Source organism: Anolis carolinensis, unplaced genomic scaffold (genome assembly GCF_035594765.1).
Source record: "Anolis carolinensis isolate JA03-04 unplaced genomic scaffold, rAnoCar3.1.pri scaffold_10, whole genome shotgun sequence".
NCBI lineage: Eukaryota > Metazoa > Chordata > Lepidosauria > Squamata > Dactyloidae > Anolis > Anolis carolinensis.
In genome coordinates this window covers 12,444,161-12,465,037 of record NW_026943821.1, presented here as the reverse complement: position 1 = coordinate 12,465,037, position 20,877 = coordinate 12,444,161, and the positions used below count along the sequence as shown (strand labels likewise).

Below are 20,877 nucleotides of genomic sequence, written 5' to 3'. Positions count from 1 at the left end.
TTGTCAATATCCCTCTTAAGTTATGGTGCTCTCAATATTCCAGGCGAGGGCTGAACAAAGCACAGTGCAGTGGGACTATTACTTCTGAATGCGATTTTCCTGCTTCTTGGTGGTGGGTTGGACTAGATGGCCCACAAGGTTTCTTCCAACTCTATGATTCTATGATTCTTTAGACTCTATATTCCTATTTTTCCCAGCAAGATGGGCAAAATAAAGAGAGAGAGGCTTCTGGAAGCCCTGGCTGAATGAAAGCAATTTTGGATGACAGATGTCCATTTCGACTGTCTTTTGCAGCTGTCGGGTCTTTTCTGAAGGCATGGACACACATGCATGCTATTGGGCATAGCGACACAGGGCATTTGCCACTCCTAGAGTCGTATTTATTTACAAGCAGAAGGGAGGGACTTTATTTTCTGTACAGGATGTTCTTCTCTTTGGTGGGCACCAGCCTGAGCCAAAAACACAGAACTGAGAACAGAGGCGAGCTAAATTTAAACCACATGTTTTCTTGGCTGACTCCTGCTTCAGTCCTTTTTTTAGCAGTGAAAACAAAGGATCGCCCTTGCAATCCACAGGGCTTCAAAGTAGAAAATAATAAAATGTCATCGCTCTCCACACAGTTGCACATTGTTGACGGGGCTTGTTTGGTCCATTATGGAGGACATCCCTTTACCCTGAAATGGCCAATCCCAGACCTAATTGAAAGGTCAAGAGAATCAGTGCTTACTACCAATGTATAGGAGGAATTTCCTTCTCTCTCTCTATTTTCTGGACAATTGTTGGAGAGAGAACAGATGAAATCTCAAAGAGAAACATCTGGAATAAGAAATGGCTTTTTGTTTACGGTGTATGTATTTTGAAAGAATCAGTCATGTATTCCCAAATTCCCTAAAATGGTGGGAGGTGGTTGTTATAAGCATCTGGATGGTCAGTAGGGATGTGTGATCCATTTTTTAAAATGCTTCAAAAATCATTACGAAACTAAAATTGTGTTTCATTGATTCTTTAAAATTAGTAGAGGTTTTATATGATGTTTTAAATAAATTTGTTATGTAAACTTATAATGTTACTAGCTGTGCCCAGCCACACGTTGCTGTGGCTGATGGGAATCATTTGTTGACCAGTTGGAATAGCAGTGAATAGCCTTGCAGTCTTAAAGTCTGGGTGTTTTCTCCTTACGTGAATCCTTGTTTGGTGAGCTGGAATACAATGGAATAGGTTTGCTGCTTGGAAGGCTGGGTAGTTGCGTTGTAGGGAAATGATTTTTTAGTCAATTTGAATGGCACTGAATAGCCTCGCTGTTTCAAAGACTGACTGCTTTCTACATAGGGGCATCCTTTCTTGGGCAGGCTGAATGAGATGGAGTAGCCTCATGGCTTGAAACCCTGAGGGTGTACTATGATGGGGAAATGTTGGTTGGTTAGGTTGAACAGCACTGAATAGCCTTGCTGTTTGGAAGCCTGGTTGTTTCCTGCTTGGGGGAATCCTTTGTTGGGAGGTGTTAGCTGGCCCTGTTGGTTTCCTTTCTGGAATTCCCATTTTCAGAGTGTTCCTCTTTATTGAATGTCCTGATTTTAGAGATTATATTGTTCTGTATTATTACACCACAGTAATTGTAGATATGATATTTGTTGCCTGAGAGCACAAGCAGGCGGAAGAGAGATAGAGGCCCAGGCAGCTGAGGCTGGGAAGGGAGGGCCCTCCTCTGAAGAGGGGAAAAGGGGAGGGAGGGTTTAGGACCCTTGAAGACACGGGAGGGGGTATGTTCCCAGCCTTGAGGGCACCCCTTCAGGCCTCTATATCCAAAAGAAAATAAATTGTTAAAAGAAAAGAAACCTTGGTCCTTGCGGTCTCCCTCCAGCCTGGCTCTTCGGGGGGGGGGGGAGGTTCCGGCTCTCTCCTAGCTGGGGCCGCCCTGAGGCCTGCGGGGCACGGAGGAGGCTGCGGTGCTCTTCGTGGGGGGAGGGGCTTTCTGGAAGCCCCCCCCCCCGCCTTCGCCTCTACAGGCCTCAACATCAAAAAAAGAAGAAAAAACCTTGGGGCTTCGTGGCCCTCCTCTTCGGCGGGTGTCACAGGCCCCGCTGCGTGGAGGCCCCTCCTCCTCCGACCACCATGGGGCCTTCCAGCCAGGCTGACGGCTGGGGTTTTAAGGCCCCGTGGAGGTTTCTGACGGGATTTTTTTATTGTATCAACCTAGAGGCGTGGATGATGGGTTGTGTTGTCCAATTTCGAGGTTGGGGGGGCCCGTAGTTTAGTTGTTTTGCTCGGTGCCGCGATTCCATCACTCTTTTATATATATAGATTGTTTTATGTGTTCTTGTCGATTGAAGTGCCATTATGTCGCCCTTGGCTACTTGTTACGCTTTTATTGTGTGATGTTGCAATTTTATGGTTTGTAATTTGTTGTAATTTGGAATGTATTTTATGTTGTTGTATTTTATTGTATAGCGGCCCCTGGTGGCACAGTGCGTTAAAGCGCTGAGCTGCTAAGCTTGCGGACCAAAAGGTCCCAGGTTCAAATCCTGGGAGCGGAATGAGCGCCTGCTGTTAGCCCCAGCTCCTGCCAATCTATCAGTTCGAAAAGATGTAAATGTAGTAGATCAATAGGTACCGTTCCGGCAAGAAGGTAAGGGCGCTCCATGCAGCCATGCCAGCCACATGACCTTGGAGGTGTCTACGGACAACGCCGGCTCTTTGGCTTAGAAATGGACATGAGCACCAACTCCCAGAGTCAGTCACGACTGGACTTAACGTCAAGGGAAAACCTTTACCTTTACCTTATTTTATTGTATATTGCTGGGCTTGGTCCCCATGTAAGCCGCCCCGAGTCCCCCTGGGGAAATTGAGGGGGGGGGGGGGTTACAAGAATAAAGTCATTTTTATAATAATAATAATAATAATAATAATAATAATAATAATAATAATAATAATAACTTTATTTGTATTCCGCCCTATTGCCCCAAGGGAACTCAGGGCAGATTCCAACATACAATGGCAAACATTAAATGCCTCCATAAAGAAACAAATACTGACATAAAAATCCCAGAGAAACCCCACATATTAAAATAACATTAAAACCTAACCAATTTAAAGTCTAACATCAGTAAATTAAGCCTAACATCAATAAATTAAACTACATGTAGTCAAACAAAATTATATAAAAACATCAAGTCCAAACAAACATCCACATTAATTTACAACAGCCAACTAGAGTTCACAGTGTGTTGTTGTTGTTCTTGTTGTTGTTGTTGTTCTTGTTGTATTGTACTGTATTCTGCATGTTTTTGCACTATTTAGTGTTTTTTGTGAGCTGCCCAAAGTCCCTTTGGGGAGATGGTGGTGGAATACAAATAAAGTTTTATTTTTTATTATAAAGTATAATTTTTATGAAAATTCTGTTACTATAACGAGACTAATGAAATTTCGTTACTATTTCCTTGCAGTAATTGTGCATAATTACTATATTTGGGAAAACTTCAGGGGCTCCTATCTCCCTTATTTTAAAAGTTATTGAGATGAAACTTGCAACAAGGATAGAACACACTTACCACTGTTTGCCTGTCAAATTTCAGAATGTTTCATTTATCTACAGGTTTTTGGGAAATTTTCAAAATTTTTGTAAAAAAACATTTTTAATAAAAAAGAAAATACGTTCCTACTTTGAAAGTTTTATTTCCTGTTTAATTGTGTAGTCCTTACTTTGAAAGTAGTTGTTCTACTCCAGACACTTTGTTTTTGTGATAGAAACTTTGTTAAATCGGTGGAGGCTCAACAAAGCAAAATGTGCTATAGGACAATGTCCCTTGTGTAAAGTTTTTGCATTGTAATAAACTATCACCTTGTTTTTATGATAGAACCTTGCCATTTATAACCCAGGAACAAAACTCATAGTACAGACCTCATGAAGGGTCATCTAGACCGACCCCTTTCTTCTAGGCAGAAAGGGACTATCCAAACTCTCATGACCTCCAATTAATATGCTTCCCCTATTGGGTTAGAGGGGACCCCCAAAGGCCATCTATTTTGGTCATTATTTTTTCCAGCCCAGCACAAAGATTGGCTTACTTATTAGAGAGAGATGTATCAGTCAGTCCTCCTCTTTGCAGATTCTGGCTGCTGTTAGGGAGGGACAAACTTCTCTCTCGACTATCCTGATTAGTGACCTATGATTACCTCCACTGTCCTCCGCTTTACCTCTATTTGTCTGATAAGGTCCTGAATTTGTCAAATGCTCTAATCATTCAGCTACAACATTGTGATCTGACCTGGCACAGGAAAAGAGCCACAGGAGTTAGACCAGGACTTACCGCATTGGGTGACGCCACCCCTAGTGATGCCACTGATTGTGTGTAAAAAATTTCGTCAATGCAAATGTCTCAATTTTAAAACCAAATAAAGAAAAAAAGCCCCATGCTCCAAGGCAATGCATTTCACAGGTGAACAACCCTTACAGTCAAGAGTTTCTTCCTAACATATAACTGGAATCTTTTCTGTCATTTCTATCCATTGGTTCATGATCTAGTCCAGCAGTTCTCAAACTGTGCTCTGTGGAGACCTTGGGGCAATGCGGCCCCTGTGTTCCAAAGTTTATTGGGCCTTAATGAGAATCTTTTCCTTATTAAAGGTCTCCATGGCTTTAAAAGTTTGAGAACCCCTGATCTATGGCCTCATCACATTGAGGTTGAAATTGCCCCTTTGGCCTCTTTTGGACGGGGCTTGCCGAGCGCCATCAGATGACACCGACTTGGCCCATCCCCATTCTTCCCAAAGTGGAGGGGAAAGTGTCCCAAGATGCCTCCTCTGTCACCACAGGAGGAAAGTGTATTTTGGGTAGCTCTAATGGAGCTAGATGTATTTTGTTGCCCTTTCCTACATCTGATCGCTGGCAACTGCCAGCGAAATGGCGAGACCCCAGGGGTTGTGTGGATATGTCCCTAGTCTCTGGAGCTGCAAAAAACAAGTTGGTTTTAATGGGAGCAATATGTTGGAGAAATAAGTTACTCCCTATTGTAAATCATCTTTTAACAAACAGAAAGTCATTTGTGGACCAAAACAAGAACTTTAGAACCATATTCCTGTGATATGACTACTATATCTTTGATAAAGGAGGTGGAACGTCTCAAATACCTTTGCCCTTCCCTTTCAGATTTGTCATTTTTATTACCTAGCTTGCATGGGTTGTTGTTAATAATGGTAGACTGGGTTAAATTTTCTTTGGCCTAGAACCCACACAAACTGTTACTGTTTACATTTCAAATGCCCCCCCCCCCCCCTGTTTCCATTGAGCTTTGTCCTCCAAAATCTCGCTTAGTGTATGTAATGGAAATTAAGTTTCCAGCCCTTCCATTGTACATTCGGAAAAATGTAGAGGTAGTAATACTGAACACCATAGTAGGCCTGGTTCTCACTTTCCAAGGTCCTAGCTAATGGGATGAAAGTCATAATGATAATTACTGTATATACGCGAGTATAAGCCTAGTTTTTCAGCCCTTTTTTTAGGACTGAAAAAGCCCCCCTCGGCTTATACTCGGGTGAGGATCCTGGTTGGCTTATATTTGGGTCAGCTTATACTCAAGAATACATGGTACATTTATTATTTTTCTCTACTATTATTGGTATTATTACATTTATTATTTTACTCTATTATTATTACATTTATTATTGTACTCTATTATTGTTGCTACTTTACATTTATTTTACTCTATTTTTATTATTATTAATACATTTATTATTTCACTCTGATCTTATTATTATTATTATTACATTTATTATTCTATTCTATTATTACATGTATTATTTTCCTGTATTTATTATTATTATTATTACATGTATTATTTTACTCCATTATTATTAAAAGGATACATGAGCACATTTACATTGAAGAAGATGAGAATAATGATTTAATCAGAGTTATACGGTCTTATCTTAAATTAGAGTTTGATGTAAATATTAAAAAAAACAATTAACCTACTGATGCCTCAATTAATGTAATTTTTGGTATCTATTTTTATTTCTGAAATTTACCACTCTCGGCTTATACTTGAGTCAATGGTAAGACAACATCAATGATCCAAACCTTTTTCTTTTCCACAACTGTGATGTCTGGTGTGTTGTGTTCCAGAACTTTGTCAGTCTGGATTCGGAACTCCCACAGTATCTTTGTGTGTTCATTTTCCATTACCTTTGCAGGTTTGTGATCCCACCAGTTCTTTACTGCTGGCAGGTGATACTTGAGGCAAAAGTTCCAATGAACCATTTGGGCCACATAGTTGTGCCTCTGTTTGTAGTCTGTCTGTGAGATTTTCTTGCAGCAGCTGAGGAAATGATCAATGGTTTCGTCGGTTTCCTTGCAGTCTGCATTTTGGGTCATCAGCTGATTTTTTGATCTTGGCCTTAATTGCATTTGTTCTGATGGCTTGCTCCTGGGCTGCAAGGATCAGGCCTTCTGTCTCCTTCTTCAATGTCCCATTTGTGAGCCATAGCCAGGTCTTCTCCTTATCAGCTTTTCCTTCAATTTTGTCAAGGAACTTTCCATGCAATGTTTTATTGTGCCAGCTGTCAGCTCTAGTTTGTAGTGCGGTTTTCTTGTACTGATTTTTTGTCTGCTGTGCTTTGAGGACATTATTATTATTATTATTATTATTATTATTATTATTGCTGAATCCTTCAAAAGTGAACTCTTCCAGGAGATGCTAATATCTGGTGATCAGAGGATCTGGTGATCTGGCCCCCGGGCCTGGGTTTGCCCATACCTGGGTTAATAATAATAATAATAATAATAATAATAATAATAATAATAATAATAATAAATTTATTTTTCTATCCTGCCACCATCTCTCCGAAGGGACTCGGGGCAGCTAACATGGAGTCAAGCCCAAAACAGAAACAAAATGTGACAAGTTAGACTGTGTGAAATGTAACATTGGTTAGACTATATGCCCCTCCCAGATGCAAGATGAACAGACAGCAAAAGGGAAACACTATTTTTCCCCCTTCATTTGTTGCAACAGAGTACTTTCTTTCTATGTCAGATTAAGAGGGCTTGATAACTTAAAATAAATGATTTTTAAAAGTATTTGATTCTAATAAACTGCTTGAGAAAAGCCTGCTTCATTGTTCAGCTTGGGAAGCGTGTCTCTGGGTGGATCGTATAGCACATAATTAACAATCGTGAAGGCACAAGCTGATTGGATCCTTAGGGACACACCTGACTTAACAGAAATCACAAACGATTAGAGAAATGAAACTCAAGTTAATTAGAAATTTACTACCATGCATGAGCAACACCTCACCCAATCAGGTAATAAAGGAAACCCACCTGATTTATGAGAATTCATATGTGTTGTAGAAAATAGAAATCTACTTTGAGAAAAGGTATAAAAGCCCCCGGTGGCGCAGCATGTTAAAACGCTAAGGTGGGATACGACTAGACTTAATGTCAGGGGAAAGCCTCTACCTTTACCTATAAAATCCCACTGATTATATGTTGGGGGGCAATCTCTTTGCAGCATAAACTGGACTGCTACTCTGGCCAATAAAACACTCTTGAAATCCTGCTGCGGTCCATTACAACAATGGTTCTCAACTTCTGGGCTCCCAGGTGTTTTGGCCTACAATTCCCAGAAGTCCCAGCCAATTTACCAGCTGTTTGGATTTCTAGGAATTGAAGGCCAAAACATCTGGGGACCCACAGTTTGAGAACCACTGCACTGCAAGATCTCAAAAGGAAGTGCTTTACTGCAAAAGACCTGTTGGCTAGGCAGTAGGCTTGATCGATCCACGAAAAATTTGATTCTAAACTCGTTTCAAAACTAGAGGGGGGCAGCTTTTCGTTTCTGATGGTATTTCCGAATTTGGCCCCCAAAAAAATTCGAAATTAACGAAAATTCGTTATTTTCAAAATTAATTCGTTAATGGCGGACGCGCATGCGCAATTCCCAAAAACAGCACAGAGGGAGAGGACTTTACAGGACTCTCCCACCCTCATTTTTTGAGTGATCTTCCTCCAACTTGGTACAGTGGTAGAACACATTTAACACTGATAGCTCACCAAAATTTGGAACGTTTCCCTTATCCTCTGATTTTTGGCGAATTTTCATAGCTTTTATAATAAACCATTTTTTAATAATTGCAGAAATCTGTTCCTGGTTTGAAAGTCTTATTTCCTGTTAAATTGGGTTGTCTTTACTGTGAAAGTCATTGTTCTACTTCAGAAACTTTGTTTTTGTGGCTGAAACTTTGTTAAATGGTGTGTGTGTGATATATACTGTGTATATAGTCCCTGCATAATGTGTGTGTGTGTGTGTGTGTGTGTGTGTGTGTATATAGGTAAAGGTAAAGGTATCCCTTGACGTTAAGTTCAGTCATGTCTGACTCTGGGGGTTGGTGCTCATCTCCATTTCTAAGCCCAAGAGCCAGTGTTGTCCATAGACACCTCCAAGGTCATGTGGCCGGCATGACTACATGGAGTGCCATTACCTTCCCGCCAGAGCGGTACCTATTGATCTACTCACATTGGCATGTTTTCAAGCTGCTAGGTTGGCAGAAGCTGGAGCTAACAGCGGGCACTCACTCTGCTCCCGGGATTTGAACCTGGGACCTTTCGGTCTGCAAGTTCAGCAGCTCAGTGCTTTAACACACTTCGCCATCGGGGCTCATGTATATATAATATACATACACATACACACAATGTGGAGAATATGTGGAAAGGTAGATAGATAGATAAGTTGGGAGCCACAGCGAAGGCACCTTCCTGGGAGCAAGGTCTAATAATAATAATAATAATAATAATAATAATAATAATAATAATAATAATAATAAATCCCTTACAATATCCAAGATGGGTACCATTATTGGCAGAGAAAGCCAAGCTGTAGGAGTTGAAATCCAATCATTTATCCTCCCTATAGAATCAATTTTATATGCATTTTTAGCTACAGAAAAGCTAAAATCAGGACAGTAAAAGAACAACACCCAGAAAATGGGAATTCCAGACAGGAAACAATCAGGGCCAGCTAATACCTCCCAACAAAGGATTCCCCCAGGTAGGAAGCAGCCGGGCTTTGAAGCTGCAAGGCTATTCAATGCTAATCAAGATGACCAATTGCAACATTCACACTTGCCTCCCACAGACAAGAGTTCTTTCTCCCACCCTGGACCTTCCACAGATATATAAACCCCACTTGCCTAGCTTCGCACAGACGTCAAAACCTCACCGCCGGGCCCCTCTCTGTCTCTCTCGGTCTCTCCATTCCCGGCTCCATCCGCCGCCTTCCCGCCTCACAGAGAGACACCAGGCCTGAGCTGAGGCGAGGCGGCGGCGGCGGCCATTTCCCCCCTCCGTCTTCCTCCTCCTCCTCGGCCTCCTTCCCCCTCGCCCCCTCCCATTGGCTGAGCCCGTGACGCCCCTTTTGCTGAGGGGCAAAAGGAAAGGGCCTGAATGGTGGGAGTTTGGGTGATTTGCAAAAGCTGTTTTTTCCTAACGAAAAAAACGACGACATAACGAAAAACGGCCTCTCGCGATTCGAAACCGCGATATCCAGACGTGTGGACAACCAATGCTTCAAAATTGCTTCAAAACAAACGAAAATAACGAATTAATAACGGTTAACGGGGAAAACGAATTATTTGAGCAAGCCTACTAGGCAGCTAAAGCAATAACCGTCGTGTGTACTTTGGATTTTATTAATGAGAAAAAAATAACAATGTCATTAAGTTCTTTGAAAGGGGACCCACGTCACAACCTTTTTTATTCTCAAGGGCAACATGTGACTTTCAAATACTGGGGAAACAGCTCTTTGTTATAGGCAGCATTTTCTAATCTTAAACTATGTTGAAAGAAAAAAAGGAAGGAAGGAAGGAAGGAAGGAAGGAAGGAAGGAAGGAAGGAAGGAAGGAAGGAAGGAAGGAAGGAAGGAAGGAAGGAAGGAAGGAAGGTTGGTTGAGTGAGATATGTTTATTCCAAAATCATGCGTTTTATTAAATAACCAAGTCTGATCATTCAGCCCAGAACTGTCCTCTCTGACTGGCAGGGTCTCATCCAGCCCTGGCACTTGGGACCTGTTATCTGGAGATGGAACCAAGGCTCCCACAAGGATAGCAGGTGCTTTACACTCTTCTCATCTTTCCCCAACTCCACACATCAAAGCAAGAGCTCAAAAGGCTGCAACACTTATTTGACTCAGATTATATTATTAAAATCTGATGAGGTTGCAATTCTAATGCAATTTCAGGGAGAATGCTCCAAAAGTTTGACTGGCTTATGAGCAGTCCTTGACTGACGGTTTCACACATTTTTCAATCTTCAATTAGTCTCTAAAACGTATATACTTATAAAAATGGTTAATGGCAGAAGCAGCATTCATTCCTTTTACTTAATACAGCTATTTCCTCTTCTGATCATGAGGATGTATTCTGACATAAGATGGATCTACACTGCCCTGTATCCCAGAATCTGATCCCAGATTATCTGCTTTGAACTGGATTACATGAGTTCAATTGCCAGATAATCTGGGATAATCAGATAATCTGGGATGAGATCCTGGGATATAGGGCAATGCAGAAGAGGATACTGAAAATCGTTTTCCCTTTAAAACTACACATATGAAAATCTTTGCAATATTACATGATTCATTATTCAGATGGAAGTCATGGGCTTGATTAGCTAAATCTGCACTCTTAGGGCCCTTCCACACAGCTCTATATCCCAGAATATCAAGGCAGAAAATCCCACAATATCTGCTTTGAACTGGGTTATCTGAGTCCACACTGCAATATATTCCACTTCAAAGCAGAAAATGTGGGATTTTTTTCCAGTTGTGTGGAAGGGGCCTTGCACACACAGAATGTAGTGGGATCTAACTCTTCTGTGTAGCCATGCATTTGATTTGTGGTACAGAATTTCTCTAACTGCATTGCTGCTCTAATGCAAAATTTCCCCTTCTGTAATATATATATATATAGGCAGATATATTAGGAACCTCTCCCTGATTTATTTAGAGCTGTTTCACACTACAAAATTATAGCACATTGAGTCCACTCTAACCACCATGGCTACATCCTATGTAATGATGAGGCTTAAAGTTTAAGAAGGCACCTTAAACTAAAAACCCCAGGTTTCCATAGAATGGAATTGTAGGGCTTATCTACACTGACAAAAAAGCTGGACTTACCTCAAACCCAGTGCCGTGTCCAGGCAAAGTTGGGGGAGACTCTGGAGTTTTCAGGAAACTCTGAAATATCTGCAGCTGGGTTGCGTTCCATTTGGCCCAACCTGCTGTCTAAATGGATACCATCACCATCACACTTTCCCTGTGTTGATCAGCATCATGGAAGTGGATGGCTTGCCCCCATTTCACTGCTGCCACAGAGCTCTCCTGTTATAAGAAAGGGGTATCCATGCAACCAGTAAGAAGGAGAGAATCACTTGACCACCTCTTTGCTGGTCACATGGCCACTCCTTTCTGACATGTGTAAATGCAGATCACAATGGTTGGAAGATCGCAATGGTTGGTGATGTGGAGGATGGGGTGATGTTCCAGCTGAACCGATGTAGTCTTAGTCTGGCTGGACCAGCTGGACACTAATGCATCCCTCTGGCTAGATGCCCATCTAGTCATTCTGAATCCAGAATGACTCTATGGGCATCCATAATACTCCAGATTGGCCCCCAGTTAAGTGTCCAGTGTGTTGCTATAACTGCATAGTGTGAAAATGTCTCTATCTGATTTGCCTTTTAAAATACATAAAGTTATACAGATCTAGTAAATCCTAGAACCCGAACTTCTGTAATCTATGTCTTCTTTCATTCTCTTTCATTGAATATGTCTTTCCAGAAGACCCTTTGATCCAAATGGGTCAGGATCAGTACAGGAACTTGTCCAGCAAGAGGCCAAGGAGGCTGGGCAGGAGGACCGCAAACACAATGCCCAGTGGTGCTTGGATGCTGCTGAGTTTGCCATTCCCTACTTGGATCGTGTCAATAGAATAAATGGTATCTCCATAGTCTAACATGGCACCTGTCTCTTGAAGGATGGATGCTGTAAAGGCCGTGGTACAGCCCTTTAATTCAAAGGCCATTATTCCAGTTTTTTTTTTGGGGGGGGGGGGGAGAAAGAACAGAGAAAGAAATGGTATCACAGTTTGTCAATTGTTCATTCCTACACCTGCTATGCCTCAAAAAATAGCCAGAAAAAGTAAGAAAGGGTTCTCAACAAAACACGGGAAGGAAAAGAAGGACATAATGCAGGCTCCCTCTTCTTCCTCTGCCCTCTTACTGTCATTTTCTCTTAAAGTGCTGTCAAATGGCATTAATTTTGCCCTTTAGTTAAGTATATTAATTAAGTATGCTTAACTGAGTACTTGATACATAATACTTGTCATTTTTATGATGAGATAGATGATAGATAGATAGATAGATAGATAGATAGATAGATAGATAGATAGATAGATAGATAGATAGGAAGAATTTGTATGTGCTTTGGGTTTTGGACTATGGTTTTGGTGACCAGGGTTGGAATCAGACCCAGAAAACCCCATGATAAGTTCACCTTAAGGTAACCATAAGTCAGAAATGACTTGATGGCACCCAGTCACAAAATAAATAAGGAAGAAAAAGAAATGTACTGCATGCTGATTTACCGTTCATGAGTTTCCCAGTGACGTTGATGCATCGATTCTGGTCCTTGAAACAGTTGGTCTTCGTGGCATTACAGGATTCAGGACTCAAAGCAAAGCATGAGGGGCACTTCATTTCAGAAGTCTTGTCAGACTCCTTTGTTACTACTGAGATGAGAAAAGGCAACAGTAAACATATAAAAAGGCCTTTCAAAATGACCCTCCTTCAAGCAAGTGAAAGATGGTGAAAAAATGAAAAAGTGCAGAGCAGAGAGGCAGTTTTCTCATTATCCATTTCCCAAAATAATAATAAAAAACTTTATTTATAACCCACTTCCATCTCCCCAAGGGGACTCGGAGTGGTTCACATGGAGACCAAGCCTGATCAACAGATAAAACAATATGACAACAGCATATCTAATTAAAACAATAACAGTAAAATAAGCTAGCATCAAACTGGGATGGCAGTTGGAAGTATATGCTCAATTGGACCTTTATACGGAACTGGCATTATTTCCTGTTCAAATCCTTTTTTTCAAAGTCTTCTTGTGGGCTCAAAATTTCAAGTCATGACATAAAGGAAGACATTAAAAAAGAGGATGAAATTACAAGCGAAATACATACAAAGCAACTGTGATGCCAACTTTTTCCTGAGAACCCCAAAGCATCTCACTTACATTTCAAGTCATTGTTACACTTGTCCTTGCCGTGACAGCATTTGGCTTGACTATTCAGGTAAACGTCCTTCCCTGCTGTGATGAATATATTCTCTTCATGGCATTGATCAAAACTGACTGACTTTGGCTGGCAGCCTAGATACACTTTTTTGATATCTTTTCCATCTGTTTGAAAAAAAAAAGGGAGGGAAGATTTAAATATAGGGAATGCCAACTTAAGTTGAAACCAGTGGGAAAAGCAGTGAAAATCTCATGTCCTAATCCTATTATGAGATGTAGACAGCAAACCCTACAGTATCTAACAGATTAAGACAGGGACACATGTGATTTAGATAATATCGGGATACAGCAATGTAATGCAAATCCTATACAAGCGATTACTGACTGTCCAATTATCACTTCTCATCAAACCCCTACCCCTCCTATCCCATACCTGTGAACCCATTACTCAAAACCTCCGACACCACTCAGTGTGTATCTCATATGTAACCAGCATCTATATTTGTATCTTATTTTAATAAATTCCCTTTAAAGGTTTGTGGAAATGCCAGACACCCCCCAGTAGGCTGTTTATGTATGCATGTATGTATGTTTGCAGAGGGTTGTAGCCTTCTAATAATAATAACAACTTTATTTTTGTTCCCCGCCTCTATCTCCCCGCAGGGACTCAGGGCAGCTAACATGGGGCCAAGCCCAAATTTCCACATTAAACAAGATAAAATACAATTCACAATAAAAACAAACATCATTGACATTTAACACAAATTAAACCAACATTTTAAACAATAATATAATGGCAAATAAAACTGCCAAGTAAAAGCTAAAATAGTAGAAAGATGGTCTAAGGTTTTTTGAAGAAGCTAATACACCCCCTTTACCCTGACAAGTTTTTCCAGCCCATCTCTTAGGTCCCCTTTACACTGTCCTTATCTCCCAGACTCCAGTCCCAGGTTATCTGCTTTGAACTGGGTTATATGAGTCTCCACTACCAGATATTCCGGGATAAGAAGATAATCTGGGATCAGATCCTGAGATATTGCGCAGTGTACTCAAACACAAATGACCTACTCTATATACAATTGAAAATGAACCAGTTCAGTAAACAATATTTCTGGCAAATTAGTTATACTGTTTAAATTCACAGTAATAACAAACAATATCAAATGGATTGTCCAATATACATTGAAATGCAGTCGGCTATGTGTATTCTAATGCCGAGAAGAATAAGTCCGCCACGACCGGTTTCGGCCCCGCATCAGGCCTTCTTCTGATGGTCTGAAAATAGTTACGTACACTAACATAAGTAAGAAAATATATCCATAAACATCATCCATTGCCAAATACTAACATGGTTCCAAACTTAACACTTGTTCTCTTTAAAGATACATGTCATTTATACTGTGAAATATATATCAAAGAAACCAATAGTTACATACATAAAATATAAGTAACTACCTATCCATTGAACAACAACTATAAAAAAACATTGCAATATACTTACACAGTTCCAAATTTAACACTTGTTCTCCTTAGAGATACATGTTTTTTACAGTGGAATCTAGGTCAAAGGAACAAGGAGTGGCTGTAAGCATTAAAGAGTTACATACATCCAAAAAAATTATTTTTAAACAAATTGTATTTTTCTATTGCACAGCGTAGACAGGGCCATTGTTATCTGAAAATCTGGCACATTTACTTACCCAATGTATTATTAAATGCAATTGCAATACAGTCTCCTTTTTCAATGATACAGCTTCCATCCTTAGAGCAGAGATTGTCTCCACTATTACATTCACAAGAAATCATGGAGTTTGCTAAAGGGAAAATAACAACAGCAGCAATAAGGGCAGGAACCAGGGTTCAAATCCTTGCTCAGCCATGGAAACCCACTAGATTACCTTAGGCGAGTGACACACTCTTGTCCTCAAAAGAAATCCCCCCTCTGAACAAATGTTGCCAAAAAAAATCCCATGATAGGTCAAAAAATGACTTGAAGGCACACAATAACAATTTTACCCTTCTTACAAGGAACTCAAGACTGGATGGGGACTGCATAGGCCTCGAAATGTGTGACATGCAAACTACAGCAGAGATAAATGAGAGGCTGCTAACATCTAGAAGTCCACAGGTTTCCCACATTTGATGCATTTACCCCTTGCCCACACTTATTTCTTCTCCATGAGATAGGCCAGGCCGGGAGCCTTGGTTGCATTCAGTACTGTGTATTCATTGCCTTATGCTGCCAACTGATGTGCAGCTTTGCAACATTATTGGGCCATGAAAACAGTTATGCAGTGACTTGGGGGTGGTGGGGGATTCCCTTTCAGGGTGATGAATCCAGCCCAGTGTTCAATCTGTATTTTAAAAGGGCTATCTATGTGCTTTTCATTTTTTCCTTTTATAAAACATTCTCTTTGCTCCAAAACCACCAAGAAATAGTAGTAGTTAGTAGTAGTAGTAGTAGTGATGATGATGATGATAATGAAGAAGAAGAAGAAGAAGAGGAAGAAGAGGAAGAGGAAGAAGAAGAAGAGATTATGAAGAAGAAGAGATGGCAAGATGGACTGTCTGTCATCCTGAGGCTTACCATATTCCCGTGTCCAGCCCTCCAACAATTTATGAATACGAAAATCTGCTATAGAATTTTTAAAAAACGTGGGCCTTAAACCAGAAGGCTAGCTCCGACACCTTAGCCCAGATGGATTGTGGGCTACACCCTTTTTCCTTAGAAAATATAGAATTGGATAACATGTTTGGATAGTCTGGCATGATCTTTTTCCGGATATCGGTGTTGGGTGTCTGGAACCTGAAGCGCTCTGTCTACATATGGGACAGAACATTGGCCAAGGTGATATTGGTTCCCACAATGTGAAAAATGTGAAACCAGATGTTATGTCTAAGGCAGTGAAATCTAAAATAATGAACAGCCCCCATAATCATAACTGATTTATCATAACTGTTGCCACACCAAAAATGGACAGTAGAGTTAGCAAACTCATGTGTACATACTGATACAGTCACCAGAATAGGAAAAGATTCCAAGAAAGTGAGGTCAGTTGTAACACCTTCTTTATGCCAATGTGTGGGCCATCGTTCTGCACCCCAGTGTCCATTGAAATTGATTCCAAAACCAATCGCCCAAAGAATCGAATGCAACCTGTAGGGCATTTTTCAACAGTAGTTCTTGTCTCCAAAATGAGACCCCATTAAAGCCAGTCAAAAATTGTAGCCAAACAGTTAGGTCTGCTCCAATAGCCCTGGTGACCCATATGTGGTGATGGGGTAGCGAAGCTCCAGAGATGGCATTGTGTAACCTCCACAAAACTGCCCTGCTGAGAGGCACCATCCTACAAGCAAAATTAAGGTGGCCAAATAGTTCCTAGAATTCCCTGAGAGTTGTTTTGTTCCAGTGAAAGAATTGTTGGATTGTAAATGTTAAGTCGGTAACTTTAGTTTGGGGAAAACCTGAAAGTTGATGAACAGTGTGAAACTTTATGTCCACAAACATCAGCTAATACATGGGCATGGTCCAAGCCAAAAAAATGTAGAATCAAAACTTACCCCATACTTTTCATGTCAGTTTTGTAAATCCCAGAAGGATCCCAAGATAAATTTCATATTCAGTGCAAGGAAGCAAAACTGAAAGCAAAGCCAAAAGCTGCCTTTGACACTAGTCTTGACTTTCCTCTGTCTCGGCATTAGGAGCTGCCAAAAGAGGGAGGAGTGTTTTCTGGGAATAGCACATAACTCAAGGAATGTAGTTTGGGAAGAAGGAGCCCTATGCCAGAGAATTCAAAAGGCCTTCTCTAAACTACATTTCCCATAATACAGTGCACTGCTCAGCATCAGAGAGGTTTGCCCCTCCATAGCCAGCCAGAGTTCGAATAAATTATGATTTTTGTTCCTGGGTTATAAATGTCATTTCCTAACTGGTTCTATCATTAAAAACATGGTGAAAGTTTATTAAATGTTGTCTTTGCATGACGGACATAGTATTATAGCATATAGAATCACAGAGTTGGAAAAGACCTCACGGGCCATCCAGTCCAACTCGCTGCCAAGAAGCAGGAAAATCACATTCAAAGCATCCCCGACAGATGGCCATCCAGCCTCCTCCAAAGAAGGAGCCTCCATCACACTCCGGGGCAGAGAGTTCCACTGCTGAACAGTTTTCACAGGCAGGACATTCTTCCTAATGTTTAGGTGGAATCTCCTGAATGCAGAGTAACAACATTTTGCTGTAGTGTCCAGTCCACCAATTTAACATCATCATCCACCCATTTAACTAAGTTTTTGGTGCAAAAGCAAGGTTTCCCGTGTAAAACCACTACATACCATCCTAAGAAATAAGGTAAAGGTTTCCTCCGACATTACATCCAGTCGTGACTGACTCTGGGGGTTGGTGCTCATCTCCATTTCTAAGCCGAAGAACCGGTGTTGTCCATAGACACCTCCAAGGTCATGTGGCCGGCATGACTGCATGGAGCACCATTACCTTCCTGCCGGAACGGTACCTATTGATCTACTCACATTTGCATGTTTTCGAACTGCAAGTTTGGCAGGAGCTGGGGCTAACAGCGGGCACTCATTCTGCTCCCGGGATTTGAACCTGGGACCTTTTGGTCCACAAGTTCAGCAGCTCAGCGCTTTAACACACTGTGCCACCAGGGGCCCCTGGTATCCTAAGAAATAAGGCCTGGAAAACAACTACAATTCATATACTGTAATTTAAAATTGCCGATGAGGCCTGTGACAAATGATTAAATGTTGACATTGCTGACTTGATGAACTCTTGGTGGAAAAACAGCTTGTTTACATTGCCAAAGACAATTGTTCTTTTAAGTAAGGAAGTCAACACTGTGGCTCCTGACGGAAATGTTTGCACGGTTCCTTATATTATGAAGGAAGCCACCAAGACTCCTTGATAAGGAAAACGAATAAACAAGATCAACATCTGTCCAAGAACTGATGGAATCAACATGTTTTAGCTGTCTCTCAGTAATTTACAACTTTCAGAACTAAATCAACAGAAAATACTACCCTTTTCTCTCAAAAAAGTGTCAAATCAGCTGAACAGCATTTCTGAAAACCATTATGAACAGCCGGCTCCTCTCAAGAAGCTGATCAACTTCAATAAAAGAAGGATGGTAAGAATGCTTGAGGAATGGATGACTGATGAATGGATGTTAGAGTATATGTGTAAATGTTGATGCAATATTCCCTTTTGTCTATGTAACCAATATAATTATTGTAAAACTCAGTACTGGAATCTGGGTCTACTTTTTTCCTCTGAAAGTGACTAACGCAACCTGTCTCACTGAAAGCAGACTAAAAGAACCTATTTAATGTTTTAAGAAGTACTTATGACACACAATTAAACAGGAAATAATGCTTTCAAACCAGGAACAGATTTTCTTTATTATTTAAAAAATGTAGATTATAAAAACTTTGAAAATTCACCAAAATTCTGTGGATAAGTGAAATGTTCTGACATTTGGTAGGCTAACAGGAGTAAATGTATTCTACCATTGTAGCAAGTTTTGTCCCAATAGGGGCATTAGGACCCCTTGAGGTTTTCCCAATTATAGTAATTATATGCAATTACTATAACAAAATAGTAACAAAATTTTGTTACTCTCATTATAGTAATGAATTTTTCACTAACTATACTTTAGAAACACTTTAGAAATAAATGCCATCACCACCCAATTCTGTGATGACTTTTGAACCATTTTAATGAATTGCACATCTCTAGTAAATGGGGCATTTGTTCTGATTTTCTTAGCCCAAATTTTAAAAGAGCTATCCAAGCAGTGCATCCTAGATAGTATTTTTAAAGTCTGGACTAAAGCTGATACTGGATTTCCTAACCCAGTGACACAGAAGTTAAGAGTTGCTGGTAACAGTACTTCATGCACTGCAGCTGCCAAGATATACTGTGAGAAATGTTGCAAGTTAAGTCAAGAATTATTGTTTGTCTCAATGTAACTTTGACCTCCAGAACTATCACCTCCTTGGTTTTTAAGCCAATCAAGCAAAGGACTATTTAGTTTGGTGGCAAATTTAGCATGGAGTACATTGGGATGGGCAAGAGGTGGATTACTGGCAAGACGCACAATAACTCAGCAAGAATCCCATCTCTTGATCAATGAAAATCAGAGCCCTTAAAAGTGTTTCCCAAAGGTTGCTGAAGGAGAAAAGTGGAGGAAGATTCTGTCATGAATGGATCTGGGAGTTTAGTTTAGATAACAATCACAGATTGCTGAACAATGATATGAATTCGGCCTTTGTTCTTAGCATTTGTTTATCCATCTGAATCTGAACCACTATAGTCCATCTCCCACTGGAGTTACAAAAAGGAAAAGGAAGAAATTGGGGTCCCATAACTCTAGTATGTATCCTCCTTACCATTGGGTAATTGTGAAATAGTGGGGAAAACAACAGACATTTTCTCAGAGAAAAAATCCTCTGAAGGATTTCGGCTCAGCCCTATAGATTTACTGTTAGAGCACAGAAAGTAGAAAAGATCGGCCAATTTGAAATGCAGCAATTTGTTTTTCAGTTTTGCAAACTGAGGCCCCTTCAACACTGCCATATAATCTAGATTATTAAAGCAGATAATCCACATTATCTGCGTTGAACTGGATTACATGAGTCTACACTGTTTTACGATCCAGTTCAAAGCAGATAATCTGGATTTTTTTTTTTGGTGGCAGTGTAGAAGGAGTTTGAATTAGCTTCTGCAGATTGGCACACTTTCCTCTAGCTTTGATGGGATTATACTTTATTTCTTTATTTATTTTGCGTCAAAAGCATTGCATAATAAGTAGGTTTAAAAGTGATAAAATAAAAGAAATCACAAGCAGATAAATAGTTTTAGACCAAAAGTGGGATAACACGTAACTACTTTATTTTGTACAGAAAATAGTCTTTTGTGTAAAGAAAACAGTGTGTTCTGTGCAGAAAATATTATTCCTGCCCAGAAATATTATGCTATTTCCTATACAAGTGAGAATATGCAAATAGGCTAGCAACAAATAACAAAAAAGCACTCCCTGAATCTCAGACTTCATATTTCTTCCCAACTTCAAATTGAAATGTAAAAAGTATCCAATAATGTCACTAATGACTTTAACTTTATATCATTGAATAGCTGTTAATGTTTAGCCACATTGCAAACAAGTACTCCACATTCACAGAATTACCCAGTGGCTTTGTTACATTATCTTGCTACTGAATGCAGACATTATACAACCAATTGTGTATCTGCCAGAGTATCACTTATTGCCCTAGTTTGAAATGTCAAATGCATAATGACTGATTGTTAATCCTGGTGAAAATAAAGTGATTCATTGAAAGGAACTAATGCACGGTTACACATCATCCAAATTATACACATTTTGTGGCTGGATTAGTTGATTAATCCTGACCAAAACAGATCCAGAGTATTGATTGTTAAGTTGGGAGTCAATGGCATAGGTGAATCAAATTGAGTCAATACAGTGGTACATTGGAGGCAGCAACAAACAGTTGTGCACCATCTAATAATGTGTAGCTGCATGGCAGGGATCCTGTTGGAGTAGAT

The 20,877-nt window shown here is 40.3% G+C and overlaps 1 protein-coding gene across 2 annotated transcripts; it reads right to left on the bottom strand.

The window, feature by feature from the left end:
- Nucleotides 1-12,467: 12,467 nt before the first annotated feature.
- On the bottom strand, nucleotides 12,468-16,967 carry LOC103279305 (phospholipase A2 inhibitor and Ly6/PLAUR domain-containing protein). 2 transcript variants are annotated; one of them, XM_008113786.3, is made up of 4 exons: nucleotides 16,854-16,967; nucleotides 14,993-15,106; nucleotides 13,293-13,457; nucleotides 12,468-12,783 (listed from the first exon to the last, which is right to left on the bottom strand). In XM_008113786.3, the coding sequence occupies exons 2-4, from the start codon at nucleotides 15,096-15,098 to the stop codon at nucleotides 12,566-12,568; spliced, it is 489 nt and encodes a 162-aa protein (XP_008111993.2). In that variant the 5' UTR covers nucleotides 15,099-15,106; nucleotides 16,854-16,967; the 3' UTR covers nucleotides 12,468-12,565. The 2 variants fall into 2 exon arrangements, with proteins under 2 accessions (XP_008111993.2, XP_062818968.1); XM_062962898.1 differs by lacking the exon at nucleotides 16,854-16,967 and having other exon boundaries at nucleotides 14,993-15,121.
- Between the last annotated feature and the right edge of the window lie 3,910 nt (nucleotides 16,968-20,877).

Coding starts and splice junctions, on each gene's coding strand:
- LOC103279305 (XM_008113786.3), bottom strand. CDS start 15,098: ATGATTTCTTGTGAATGTAATAGTGGAGACAATCTCTGCTCTAAGGAT. Junction 13,458..14,992: donor TGCATTTAATAATACATTGG/GTAAGTAAATGT, acceptor TTTTTCAAACAG/ATGGAAAAGATATCAAAAAA. Junction 12,784..13,292: donor GTGTAACAATGACTTGAAAT/GTAAGTGAGATG, acceptor TTCTCATCTCAG/TAGTAACAAAGGAGTCTGAC.